The sequence below is a fragment of the Paramormyrops kingsleyae genome, chromosome 2 (genome assembly GCF_048594095.1).
Source record: "Paramormyrops kingsleyae isolate MSU_618 chromosome 2, PKINGS_0.4, whole genome shotgun sequence".
Classification (NCBI taxonomy): domain Eukaryota; kingdom Metazoa; phylum Chordata; class Actinopteri; order Osteoglossiformes; family Mormyridae; genus Paramormyrops; species Paramormyrops kingsleyae.
In genome coordinates, this window is record NC_132798.1 from 26,040,873 (window position 1) to 26,056,004 (window position 15,132).

Below are 15,132 nucleotides of genomic sequence, written 5' to 3' on the forward strand. Positions count from 1 at the left end.
GCAAAATTTATTTCAGAATAATTAGCAGTGACTATTGTTTTCAGAGCAAGCAAATCTAATCACAATTGTTTCCGTATATTTGTGTGTGTGTGTGTGTACCAGTCAAAAGTCTGGATACACCAAGCTGCCTACAAAGGGGAGTGATAGATTGTCACGTCACATGACCAGGACACCTCACCTAATCACGGCAGAAATGGTTTTGCAGGAGTTTAACCAGAGAGAGAAGGAATAGCAGCTGAGGAGTGCTCAACATATGTGGCACCTCCTTCAGAAAGGCTGAAAAAGCATCCCAGGAGGTCACCTCATGGAAATGGTGTAGAGGAGACAGTAGGGTCAGCCAGTCTCTGGAGCAGTTGGGGTTAAGGATCATGCTCAAGGGCCCAATGGCGGGATCTCTCTTCTGACCATGGGATTTGAACCAGCAATCTCAACCCACAAAGCAGCCCTATCTCCCCAAATAAAAATATTCCATGTTATTTTATACTTTTAATTCCTTTAAAATTATTTTAAAATGTAGAGAATAGTACAAACAAACCTTTCTGTGGGTAGGTGTGGATAAACATTTGACTGGTATTGTATGTATGTATGTATGTATATTATATATATAAAAAACATTTTACACGTTTCTCCTTTTCTACCACTACACCAGAATGTGATTCTTAATAAGCTGCTTCTGCAGAAAAAGAGCATTTTTCTTTTACCTATATAGGAAAAAAAAATCATTTCTCCATCTGGTTTCAGCAACTCAAATTCTTTGAAACCTTAAGTTCTCAGCCCACTCAAAGCACAGGTAACTGGGGGGAAAACATCACGACACATTTATGCGGTTCTGTGAGCAAGGCCGTGACTAGAGCATGCAGGCAGCTGCCTCGGCAGCCATGGCAACAGTATTCTTTCAGAGGGATACCATCCAATCGCAGACCTCTCTACGCTTTTACCTCGACCAATTGGTACCAAGGATGCAGCCAAACCAATTTATCAAAACTCTAGTGTATTTGGGTGTTGCAATTTGTGGAGAGTACGTGGGGTGGAGCGTTTATGAGAACACATCTCCTTTACTTTGCTGCAGCGAAGTGAAATAACATTCGATCAATATGACAGCATATATACAACATTTAAACAAATACCATATATATATATATATATTTAACATTATTTTATTTTTTTAGAGAAAAATGTGGAATTAATTTTGGATAATCCTACCGCGAGAGAAGAGGCCTACCTGGGGTGTGAGAAGGGGTTAGAACGAAGCCTTCAGAATAAAGAGGCAGACATTCCTTATTCTTAGCAACTTTCAATAAACTCATTTATTATTTTCACACAATGAATAACATGAACAAGATCGACTTTGTTATTATACTGTAAGTGCTCTATACTGCTAGCCAGCAAATGGTAGCAAATAGACGAGCTTTTCTTTAAGAAAAAAAGGGGGATAAAACAAAACATAAAACAACAACTAGATCATGAACAAACATGACCAAAAGCATGCCAGCAAATACATATATATGTATATACATACATATGTGTACATATACAAATGTGCATACTTTGTGTGTGCGTGTGTGTGCTTGTGTGTGCTTGTATACATAGATAAGTATATAAACATAATACACAAACATATTTTGCGTGTGTATAATATATACACACCCACACACACACCCACACACGCGCGCACACTCACACACATATATGCCTCAAAAACTTGCAGTTATAATATTCATACAATGTACAAAATTGCTTCATGACTTAAAAATCCATTACAAAAAATTATCAAACAATGTACAAGTTTTCTCTGAATTTATTTAAATTCAAATAACTTTCTGCTTGTCTAAAATATGTATGCATACAATCGAGAACATGCAAATGAAGAAAAAAATTCACTCTGTTAAAAAGAGGCTAAAAAAAGTATGTATACAAACTAAAATTTACCAACACAGGTTAGAGCTCAGTTTGTGCTCTTGCAAAGTACATCCTTCCATTGGATTTATTTACTCAATATTTAATTTGCACTTAATATTTTTCTTTAACAATGATATGGTTCAAAAAGTTCTGTGACAATGCAATCTGTAATCATGCCAGTGGAAAATATTTTAGTTGCTACCTTTCTTTAGTGTTTCACAGTCCAGTTAAATCTCAATTTTGTGTTTCCTTTTTGCCAATCATGTCTGTGGTGAGTCCAGGGAAGTTTCCCTCATTTGAATGCAGGTCTGCAACATTGAATTTACCTCACTATTTTCTGTTGGAGTTCGAGAACCAGATGAAAAGAACACATTTGAGCTTTTAAAGGCACCGGTATTTCGGCTGGTAAAGTAAAAACATCTGGTTGTTTTACACTTCAACACAATAACAGCTTGCTCAATAGCAATGCATTCTGGGAGCGTGATAGTCCGTCAACTCAAGATTGCCTATCCTCAAGATCCCCAATAGCAATAAATACCAACAGTCTGTTACTATTCGGAATTTATGTATTTTGGTAAAAGCTGCACATTAATATTTTAGCTTTCTTTCAAAACAGCTTTGAATGGCTCAACATTAGATCAGGGATTAAATGAACTTTATTTTTTTTCCATTTTTGGCAAAGTCTTCCAACAGTGTTGAGAAACTGTTCCCAATCGAGAAAGCATACAAGCTACTTATGAAGCCACAGAGTGAAAGGAATATCTGTTTGCTAAAACAAGTTCATTTCTCCTGTCCCAAGAAAACAGCACAAGCTGGCCTCTGTGCCTGCGACACCCAGCACCAAATATTTCAGCCACCAAGGCCCCTGAAGAGCCACCTCAACAGGAGCAGCGGAATGAGCAGGCCCACCTTCACCTTAAACACAGTTTGCATCCATGCAAGTCAGATCATTACTTACACTATTTACAATGGATGTTTAGCTGACCTTCAAATTAAGGCTACACTGCAGCTGGACAGAAGGCTCTGGTCGTTTGCAGTAAGAATAGTTGCAATGATAGTCACTTTCTGCAGAATGGAGAAATAATTAGCTAAGCTTATTACCGAATTTTTTTCAAAATCAAAATAAGACCACTTAATTATCTTTGTGAAAGGGTGGAAACAAAAACAGACACATGCACGCACGCACGCATGCACGTAGACACACATACACACACACGCGCACACGCGCACACACACACACACACACACACAATTTGCTAAACATATGAACTGATCCAACAGATCTAGGGAAGTTTGCCTTCCAGCTTGCTTACTGGTATAATACAATGCATAGCAAAAGAGGAATGCCACAAAACACAGCACAATCTCAGAATAACCACACACAGGACAGCAAAGGGATTTGGGTGATGTTCTATTGCGTGGTGCGAGAGAGCACATCTCCTTTCCCAGAAGGCCACAGTACACCACTACTTCTGCATTTGCGATTCACTTGTTAACAAAAACAGTTCAGCTTTAACTACGTTTGAAGACTAATGCATCTGGTTGGAAATCGGCCAAACGACGGATAGCCGGGGGGGGTGGTCACCCTGCACCGGCTTCAAATGTTCACTTAAGGATTCTACAACAGCAAGACTAGCTGATTTGGTGGGAATGGCAGGACTTAATCCAACTCCTGGCTTGACGTTCCTGCACATTCCGAAAGAAACACATTGAGAAAGAAACCTAAGGCACACGCATAACAAGCCGGGAGCCTACTGAGAAACACACGGACCAGAATTTCCGAAAAATAAAAAAGAAAAAGAAAACAGGAATGGTCCATGCATTGATTGTAGCTTTTAGTGCAAAGCTCCCTTTAAAACACCATTGAAATTTTGACTCTGAAAAGCACGTTCCTCAAAGCTTAGTAAGAAAACAAACCTTTCTTGAAGGAGAGAGGAAGTATCGGCGTTGTAGTACGACAAGATGTCTTTGTCACATCTGCTCTATGCTAAAAATACTGTACAAAACGAATTTGCCTAAATTATTGCCTTTTTACCCCTGCGAGACCAGGTCAAAAACAATTGGAAAGACATCTGTCTTTGAAAATTTGGTTTCCATATTTTAATACTTGATTTTGTACACTGTAAGTTGTACATATAGACAGCAAACACTGAGTGACAGACACCTCAAAATGAAAGCAATGTAGATGGAGCATCACACAGATTCCCACCCGCTATGGTATGGAGGGGAAAGAAGGTGTATTTTGGCACTGAACCCATCCCCAGACAAACGTCCATTTTATCTTTCTTTTTCGACACGTATAACAGAGCTTCCAGCTTCCAGCACCACATGCTTGCCTGCTATACAAATCGAATCTAACGCTACACATTATTGGCTGGGAGGAGGCCTGACCCTCAGAGTTTGGCACCTTGATTGAATCTCATGTCTCACTGTTTGTTTGACTGGGTTATTCGAAGCCATGAATACTCGTGAAAAAGGGATGATTTTGTAATTGCAGAATATATCCATTGCTTGCAGAAACAAACCAATGACACAGCCCACAAAAGAGAAGGGTTAATAACATTTATAAGTGCTGAGACTGATTCTTCAAATCAGAGTATGAAAGTGAAATAGAAAGTGTAGGCAACACTGATTCACTATGAACAAGAAGCAAAGAAGGGTGACCAGGATCAATCAGATGGTACTTCAAAAACTTCCTTAGTTCAACAAGCCTGATAAAATAGCTGTGGGTCACACCCATCTTTGCTTTTCGGTAAAAAAAAAAACATTAACTAAAAAATACCTTTCAGTTCCTATGGTAAAACTTTGACTATTTCCTATAAATCTGCTAAGCGAGAAATACTCTGAAATGTTACACACAAAAAATGTGTATTTGAAATACGTATGTGTTCTTATTTACTGCCAGACCTTTGGTGCACAGCTAGAGAGATAGCGTCCAAAGGTCTCGTTTCCAAAATATTGCCATCTGCCCATGCTCTGAGCATTCCTGAACGGGGGGGATTGGTGGGTGCTGGGTGGGGGGGGGGGGAATCTGTAATAGTAAAATAATGCACTGTACAGTGCTTTTAAAAGACTGGATTCAAGGCAAAGTAACCAGCATTGCACAGTATAAGCAAACCTATTATTATCTACATTTGCTGGTAAAGGTTTGGCAGAGCCATGGTAGCGAGATGCCGTGAACTAATAGGATAGTTTCTGGAGCAGTCTGCACGGCGGGCTTGCACAGTAGCATCTTTGAGAGGCAGGAACAGAGAACTGTAGCCAAGTGCAAGGTACTTCCTGTTATGCTTAATACAAAATGCCAGCTCGACAATCATGACCTCATTCCCCATCCCCCCAGAGGTCTCCAAGAATGCCCTCAACAGTTATAGAAATACAACCAATGGAAAAATACAGCTGAAGGCCAAGATGATGGAAAGGGTCACGGTGCACAGGACGTGTGGGTTAATAATTAGCCTGCAGAAGGCTAGAGCTGCCGGTGTTCCTCTCCATTGCGCCCATGTCCTCCTCCTTTGTGCCCCTGCACCTCCGTGGCCGTTTGGCCTGGACTTCCTCTGACGTCTTCTGCCACCTCCTGCCCCCACGGCTCGGCTGCTGCTGCTGCTGCTGTTGCTGAGGCTGCGATCGGGCCATGTGTACCACCGACTCAATGGTGTCCCTGATGGAGTCATGGTTGGAGAACTCCAAGGGCTCAGGCAGCAGGCTGGTGCGCAGGGTCTTCTTCCCGGGGAGGTCCACACACTTCTCCAGCACGGGCATCTGGTTGGCCGGCTCCGGGTCCAGCAGCAGAGGCTGCTTCCTAGGCCGTCCTCGCCGCTTCTTCACAATGTTGTTGCCAGTCTTGGCCTGTCTCTGGAGCCTTTTTACTTTGAGAATTTTGTTAACGTGGTCCAGGTTCTTTTTGGTGGAGAGGATCTTGGAGAAGGTACACATCTTCCGTACCTCACACTGCATCGTCTCCACTTCTTTCCGCTTTAACCTCCGCTTCAAAGGAGATCCGTGTTCTAAAGAGGGCGAAAGAAAAGAAAGCATTGGTAAGCATTGGTAAGGTGTGTAAAACACCCAACTGCCACTAAACGTTTAAGCTAAAAGAGTGGCAACAAGGGTGAAATTGGTAATATTGGATTTGAGTAGTTTTATTTTTTTAAATAATTTTTAACATAAGGATATGAGACAAAATACATTAGTCATTCTAATATAACTGCTGACATATTTCATATTTGTGAATGCTTAATTGTCAAGATGCCCTAACAAATTAATGGAACTGTTGTTTACAGATCCCAGTCTAGCCATTTTTAGCCTTATTATATAAATGTTTTTAATGAATCTGAGAAAAGACGTTTTCTTGCACAAATGATTTTTCCATAATGACAGGAAATCCATGGAAGCATCTTCATGAAACCGCAAAATCACAAAATGTGTTATGGCAGCCGTCCTACACGCATCTGGAGAGCAGGGCCGTGGCTGCCCTTCTCATGCAGAAAGGGTGCCGGAGCGTCAATGTACTGAATTAAGGGAAAACTCCCAGTCCACTGGCAAAGGGAGCCGCGTCATTCTCAGGGAGGCCTGCAGGCACCAAGCTCTCCTGTATACACAGAGCTCTTGACGTCCCGTCAACAGACGGAAGCTTCCGGAACACCAGAGGTTTACAGATGAGTAGCAGCTCCCTCCTCTCGGGAATCGATCAGCACAAGCAGCCTGAGCTACACACTTTGAGAAAACGGAAAAGTTCCCTCCGAAGAGGAACAAATACGCACTTGTGGGTTTCATACCTGTGCGTAATAACATTTTATTGCTGATGTTTTATTTGCATGGGTTTGATATGTGGATTTTTGCTCTTATACGGCTTACACTTGGCCTGTGACTGACCAGAGACAGCTGACCCCCATAAGATTCATGCTGAGAGCACAGGGTTTCACTGCAACTGTGAAACTGGGAGCTCATGAAGGCACAGTAAGAGCTGGGAATGACACGCAGTACACACTGGAGGCAAGAGCACCGGTCAACCACTGCTGCCAGCTCTAAGCCGAGAAACCGCCACGGAATGGAGCCACAATGCCTCTATTAAGAATTATTATTAAATTCAGATCACTATTTACCATAAACATAAACTCACATTATATGATTGCTTGGCGGACAACAAATACCAAATAAACCTGCATAACCAGTTTTGAGCTACTACATAAAGTTTTGTTCAAAGCACATCATCATTACAGAATACTGTGGTTTCCATTTTATATTCAAATACCAAAAACATACATCAACATCTCTTACCATTAATAGGCATTAATCTTTCAGGAGAGCGCTTTGGATTTTCGAATGAGACTAAAAATTGCTATTTTGTAATTTTCATTGTGATTCAGACATAACATTAACTTTTTAAACTCTCCAAGAAATATAGCTAAATATAGTTAATGGATACTGGATAATTTTATATAATTTGCTTCATGGTTCATAAGTAGGTGAAGATGGTGTAATCTTAAGTAAAAAGGAACAAAAAATATTTAAGCATAAACATTTACTTTTCTCTCAATCAAAAATATTAGCTTGGATGTGAAGTGTTCAATTATTTAATTTTTTCCCCCTAATTTTGTGTTGCAAGCACGTAGATTGAGAGTAAAAATCTGAAATAATGTTACTGAAAAACATGTCATGATTGACTGTTAAATATTTACTTCTACCAAGACAAACAGCAATTTAAGGAAAAGGTGGACAGACGTGTTTAAAATAAACCCAAGCTAACCAGGGTCTTTTCTATAGACTTTCAGGAAACCAATCAGTGCTCAGCTGTGAAAAGGAGCTTCATGAATAGTGTTTCAGTGTAGGAGCCAAAAGCACGCATGGGGGGGGGAAGATGTTCTCAGAAGTTCTCTTTCACTGTTCAGTACATTAACGTCACGCTGCGCACAGATCCATGTAATGCAGCTCAGAAAAAAAAGAACTGGCATAATGTTTCACTTACAGAAAATACACAGGAAATGAGAGATGACCCATAACACTGGAGTCCCAGCAACGTGCTGAAAAGTGCTTTTTCTTGCCCATCAGTTGCCCTTGCAGATTTGGTAAAATTTTGCCATAATTAAAATACAAAATGGAAATTCCCTGTAGGTCACAGCTCATTTTATATTCTATTTTTTTACCATTAATATTTGTAATGGTCTGGATATTCATGGTGTAACATAATTCATGCATTATTACGAACAGATTATTAAATCTTGTGTAAAAAAAAATGGAAATATTTTTAATAACATCCCTATTGCTGGACAGAGATCACTATGCATCAGTACAGTACCTTTTGGAGATCTGGTTTTAATGTTGCCAGTGGTGATGTAAAAGACTTTATAAGCAAGAAAAACACACACTCATGCACACACAATCCAATGAACACAGAGATTCCAGCTGGTACCAAGCTCAAAAAAGCCAGCCAGTGCTGATGAATGTTTGTACCAAAATACTAGAGAACGCAAAACTCACAATCCCCACCGTTAGGTTTGCTAATCCTGCTCGATGCCGGCACAGGAGTGACGACAGCGACACGCTGTCATTTAAACCTCACAAAAAAGCCGGCACCGCTCTCAGGGATCACCATTAGTGATTTACAAAGGGAAGAGGATTCAATCGAGCAAATCTTTAAAGCATTCCATCTATGACGAGACCATGATACGTTCTCCTGCCCGCATAAACCACTTCCCATAAGCGAAAGCAGAATCGGACTGCCGTAACGTGATATGATGGTCCGTCGATCTCATCGAAAGAACTGATCCATGACATCTCAATGAACTGCAGCTACTTGACTGAGCATGTGCAGGCACTGTCTGGATGCGGCTTCCCTGGGAAAACAGGAATGGAGCAAAGCATAGCTGCCCCCCCCCCCAAAGAAGGCCACCTACAGGGACATTTACAACTGTCAACGACTGTTTCTGCCTCGGGCCCTTTACCCAATACGCCCATTCATTCCAGCCGCATCCCAGCCCTGGCACGCAAATCAAGGTGTGCGTGAGCCAACCAGAAGCCATTGCGGCTGGATCAGGTGTGCCGCAGCCAATAAGAACGCACTCCTACAACTGTGACCTCAATGGAGTCGTCTTTTGGGAATAAAACAAAAGAGCTCATGATCAGCATCTGAAGCCTAATTTCTAATTTAGGAAAATATGCAAGAAGAAAGAGATGGAAAAAAATGTTAATCAAATAATATACCGGGCCTGTCAGCACACATCCTGCCTCCCCGACCTCCATGAAATCACTGGGAAGCTTATGTAAACCTCTCCGATGCCAACAAATCACTGGAAAGGGACATTAGATTTCAGCAGAGTCCAACATGAGCCGCACATCCCCATGAAATCCCTAACAGACACTTTGATTGGGGACCTCCAATTTATGGACTCTCGAAGGCACTCTACATTTCTGATATGCTAGCACAAACATGGAAACCAGGAGCTCAAGTGGGGAAAGAAAAATCAACTCGTTAAATTCATGCTCTGTACATATTATGGATGGGTAAGGGTTCAGTCAGGCACTGCTACATAGGAAACAATACATCATGCCTCCTACTTAGGGTGTTAAAAAACAACAGGTATAAAGCTAAACCTTGGTTATAAAGAAGCATCCACATAGTGCATCAGGTTTTTGTGACGACTGTGTCAGGCATACGGTTCTCCCGGGACGTTAGCAGGACACCCACTGCAAAAAAGATGGATTTAAGGGACAGTGCTGGGCAGTGTCCCAGTAAGTTAGTCAATTCCTGTTGGAAGCTGGCATGAATGAGTTAGATCAACATGATTCCAAAAAGAGAATTTAAAAAGAGTACAATCAAATGATATTATTTACAAAACATTCAGAGAGTGGACAAAACATTGAAAACACCCCAAGGAAAAGGACTTTCGCTGTAAAGTGACTATATCATAAACCTAGCTACAAAAGTGATGCATATTAGGCCGAACGCAATTTAGCTGTGTGGGCAGCTATAAACGAAAATCAGACTTAGTTTTCAAAGCAACCTGAGGATACTCGCATATCCAAACAGGCCAAACAGGCCAAACAGTGTGCACCCAAATTTCAGGTGCGTCAGTTACAAAATCTGCAAAAGTATTTGATGTGTTGAGGGTAACTCTCAAAAATCCTGACAAACTGAGAAACTCCATTAGCAAAGGGGAAATTGTAAGCATAAGCTCTCCGATAGGGGACACTGGGCACAAAACAGGATTCTGGTTAAACACCACAGAAATACAGCCTCAAAAATTACTACAGAGCCTCAGCAACTCTGGAATCCAGTCACAATAAAATCTGCACATGAATTTCATAAGGCTGAAGAGTAGAACTTCCCTGGCTGGTGCACAAAGACACATAATCTGGTGTAAAGTGCACAAAACCTAGACATATGAGTAATGGAAAAACTACAGTTGGATGGGTTTATCCTTGGAAAAAGCAAAAGGATGCCTTTGGTCTACAGTGACTGTTGGTATGAGCATGTCACAGGACTTATTAGGCTCAATGATTCCTGTATGTGATTGCATAGAATATCAGCCTTAGAATATGAGGCTGTTTTACAGCAGCAGATCCACCCAATGGTGCAAATACAGATCCATTGAGAATGGTGTCATGATGTCAATTGCCTTTCATAGCCTCCCATCAGATCAAAAATCACAATCTTTATGGAAAGTTCAGGATCGCAGAGTATAGCATAGATTTTCATTTCTTTTTGCTTGAATATTGGTCTGATTTTCCACAACACATAGTTCAGGAGCATTATGTCAGCATTCTAAGAAGAAATTAAACTATTCTGAAGGCAAAGGGTGGCCTTAATTAGACCATTGATATTAATATACTCTTAGGCCATTCCATTGTTTAATCCACCACCAGTAAACACAAAACAACGACGGATAACAATTATACCTGACATTTGTGGGTGAATGGCTAAGAATCAGTAATGAGTTTACAAAAGTTCTTACAGAAATTACAAAACAATATGTGCGATGTTCATTATCAGAAAATTACAGAGGAGTGCTAACAAACTGCTTTGCACTGCTGCCTCTTAGCACTGATGGGGAAAACCCACAGCCTGATATGTTACACAGCTGAGACGCTGCTTCTTGTAAATTAATTAACAGCCTTGGCCTGATTTGTTTTGTTTCTAATAAAAGAAACATAGGGACGACATAAAGACCTTTTCTTTTAGTCTATTAAACACTTGAGAGAATGACACACAATCCAAAAAAAAACCATGAAAAATGATCAAACTTTGCTCTTTTACATTATATTAATGTGTCTCTCATTATAACAAATTTTTACTTTTGATAAGAGTAGAACTATTGCTAATTGACATAAATTAAAAGAGCGGAATGGGCTTGAAAATGATGCTACCTTAGGCCAGAGTCTTACGGGTAAGCAGGGTAAAATACACCCCATAACCCTTTTCTCGGAAGGGTTACGATGCAAGCTTTTAATAAGATTCATTTCACCATCCATCTATCTTCCATAATCGCTTACCCTATACAGGGTTACAGAAAGTCTGGTGCCTGCCCCAAGAAAAAGGCCTGGATGCGATGACACATACATACACACACGATGGACAATGCAGGGATGCCAATTCGCCCAATCGTGTGTTATGAGCTGTGGGAGGAAACATAAGCAGAAACAGGAAGTGCATGTAAAATGCGCACTCGCAGTCTGGCCAGGAACCGAACCCATGTGAAAGCAAGCCTGCGGACACAGTGCTCCCTGCTGAGCTACCGTACCGTCCCGATTGCAGCATATCAGACAGCTTCAATACTGACACTAATATTTTATTCTCCCATCACCTAATCTGTATCAGTCCCCGTCAGAATTAAATTACTGAAAAGAGGAAGCCAATGAGAATCCATAAAAAAAAAAAGCTATGAGACAAAACTACTTAGTAAGTGGCTCATGTGTGGATTTTATTTCATCAGGGTTCTAATTATGAAATTTCAAAAGCATTATTAAACCTTTGACAATATTACTGATAATGGACCCTGGATTATCATACAGTAAAATAGCTTAATGTAACCTTTATGTGAAAGAGTATAATAGTAATGCAAAAGAGTATAATAATAATATATAGAAAGAGAATACTAATTCATTTTGTACAGTCCCCTCAAGCAAATATAAAAAGATTTCAGAATGAGAATGGTAATGGTTGTTCCCATCTCTCCAGTTATCCTGGTCAGGGTTATGAGGGAATTATTTTTAACATTACCAGAATGAAGCCATGGACCTATTTACATGTTTCATCATGATAGATGGCACGTCACGCTTTGTTTAGATTTCAAAAGGTTTCACTTCATTTTTAACAATGAATTTCTTTCATATGCCAGAGCCACTCGATTTCCGATCTCAGTTCCAACTAAACAGGTCGACCGTCTTGAGCCTTGGTTGTAAGGAAGGCAGAAGCCTGAAAATAAGGGGGGTATTCCATTGCAGGATATCATTTGCACTTCCCATACCAGACATTTATTGAAAATATTATACCGATAACAGCAGCTGTGGTCCCAGCAGAAAGTAACACATCAGACAGCTTGCAAACCTCATTTTACCCTTTTCTTCACCACGTCAACACATAAAGGTGTCAAGGTGATGTAGACTTGCCAAGACCGGTTCCTCTCTACTGCTGCTGCATGGGCTTCCCTTTATTTAACCTTGATAATTGTAGCAACTGATATCATTAGCATGCCTTTGCTCAGACATATACCATGTACATACTCCTCAGCCACAAATTCATTCATTCGGTTATAACAGGCCAAGAATGGACAAAGGAAAAAAAAAACAGAAAGGGAATTTAATTACTACCACTCACAACTGTCTCAATAATGAGCTGCTACGATCGCACCATCACAGTTTGCTAAATTAGGGTCAGGGTATGTGACAAACCACAATCGCTCTTCAGGATCTCGGGCTAAGTGCTAAGTTACTGTGAAAATCAGCAGATCCAGTATTTACAAGAAAAACAGACTGCAAAAGTATATTTGTTTTCTCCATCAGAGACATCGTATAATTATATTGCAGTTGAAGGAATACAAGGATACAAATCAGTTCATCTTTGACTTAGATCTTCTGTGTGACCTCTTACCGCAGCTCGCTGCCATTTCTCCCCGCCTGTGGCAATTCCCAGCGGATCCCAGTTTATCGACTGCTATGAAACTTTAACAGGACTTCGGGGTGCAATCCGACAAGGCCTGTGCACTTCGAGGAGCAGACAAACCTTGGCAAACCATCGCTCCCGAGTGGCCACTCATCTTGAGGCAAATGCTGCCAGCGGTTTGAATCCTTAGTACAGGGTCTACATGTTACGATGACACAGTAAACAGGAAGAGCCAAAAGGCGACGGCATGCGAAATTCATTTTCAGTAAATGTGCATTTGCACCGTTTAGATGCATATTTGTTTTTCTTATCTAACTGGTGTCTCAATAGTGGCTGTATGGACACATATTGCTACCTTGACATCAGTAATGCAAAAAGGCTTGTGCAATCAAAAGCATTACAATGAGTGATTTGTTTTTGTTCCACCAAACAAGCAGAACACATGCAAGGGTGGCTGTTTAGAAGATGAGAATGTTTTTAAAAATACACAGAGACCTGGAATGTTGGGGTGGGTCAGATCCCACCTCTGGCTCTGTTTGTGAAGTTGGCACAAACTCCCTGTATTGGCACACGCTTCTGCCCAGTACTCTGGTTTCCTTCTGCAGCCACAAAATATGCATTTTGATGAATCGGTGAGTCTAAATATTAGTCAGTGTGTGACTGTCTGTCTGTCTTGTCTGAGTGCGTGTGTGCCCTGTGATGGGACTCGCTCCAGGTTCACAAACACTCTACTGGATGAAAGGATGGTTGATCTAGGCCAGTGGTTTGCAACTGGTTGGTTACGACCCAAAAGTGGAGTGCGGAACCATGTAAAAAAGTAAAAAATCAAGATTTTTTAGTAATATCGGACTGCTGTCATCGCGAATGATGCACATTGTCATCCCATAAATGCTGTGCTGCTTGCACACTCCCCCCCCCCCCCCATTTTTGGAAAAATAAATATAAAAATCTTCAAGTTGTGACTCAGTGACTGAGGAGTAATGTGGGGTGCTGAAGCTAAACCAGCTGAAAACCATTGATCTAGATGGAAGTATGTGTAAACTGTACTAATATTGCAATCCAAGATAACTAGATCACACTCAAAAGTGGCTTTTGGTGGAAAAAGTTACACCGTAAAACAAATTCAGTACATATCTAGCAAGGAGGAGGTAGGAAGATTCAGTCCAGTTTGCAGGTCTGCTCTTTGGTTTCAGGCCAAACTCCTTAACCACTGAGCCCCCTGCTGGTAGTTTCAGTTTCAGAAAATGGGTAAATCTCTGGTTCACTTGCTTTTTTTTCCACACAGCTAATCAAAGTCCATCATTTAAGAGTTAGTGATGACTGAAGGAGCCATTTCTTTCTAAGTAACCACAACCATGCTTCAGGGACAAGTTGTGGTCGGAGCTACAGTATAGGACCTGGATATGCTGTGAGAAAATCTCTGCTGGCTGAGTCACAGCCAAAACATTCACGAATCCAAGGAGTTTTTAACGCTCCTTAGCAGTGCGTTTCCCACACCCACCCTGAACACGCGACGTTGCATTTAATCATTAAAAAAGCTAATGCGAGTATCCATTGACTAAGAAACTGTAATGCTAATTGTCTTTGCATTTAGGTTGGATTTGTTTTTTGCCACAGTATTTATCTTCATATAAAAGGCAAAATAGGATAAGGCCAAATATAGAGGAGCATACATAAACAAAATGCTGACAATCCCACCGTCATCCTCTTAGCGTCCCACGCCGTGTGACATTGCTTCAAAAGGGTACTCAGTTTCAAGCGATGCTTAAATCTTGGTCTTTACGTAGGACAATTTAATTGAAGGTTTAGGATTAAGAAGCACATTTGCTCCTTGCAACACAATACTACTTAGCAGATTTAAGACCCATAAAATTTGTTTAGCATCCCTGTGTCAAAATGCACATCAAAATGCATGTCTGTTGACTACAAACTGTTCCATCACATTTAAATTGGTCAGTCTTACAAAATGAATCTGTCATTTTGTCAGTCTTATTCCTCTCAAACCACTGAGAAAATTATATTAAAAGTTTGATTCTGGCAGGAGTTGCATTTGCCTTCATCACTCCAATCCAGAGCATTGAAAGAAACATTATCAATCGACAAGCATATCACACCTCATCGAAACACAGACAGATGTA

At 40.7% G+C, this 15,132-nt stretch overlaps 1 protein-coding gene across 1 annotated transcript in view; it reads right to left on the bottom strand.

Annotated features, from left to right (window-relative positions):
• Positions 1-1,278: 1,278 nt before the first annotated feature.
• LOC111839199 (SET-binding protein) overlaps positions 1,279-15,132 on the bottom strand; it is a 71,578-nt gene continuing 57,724 nt past the window's right edge. Inside the window, exon 6 of the mRNA XM_023802875.2 lies at positions 1,279-5,903. Within this exon, the coding sequence (XP_023658643.1) occupies positions 5,344-5,903 (560 nt within the window). The 3' untranslated portion in view covers positions 1,279-5,343. The remainder of the gene's footprint in view (positions 5,904-15,132) is intronic.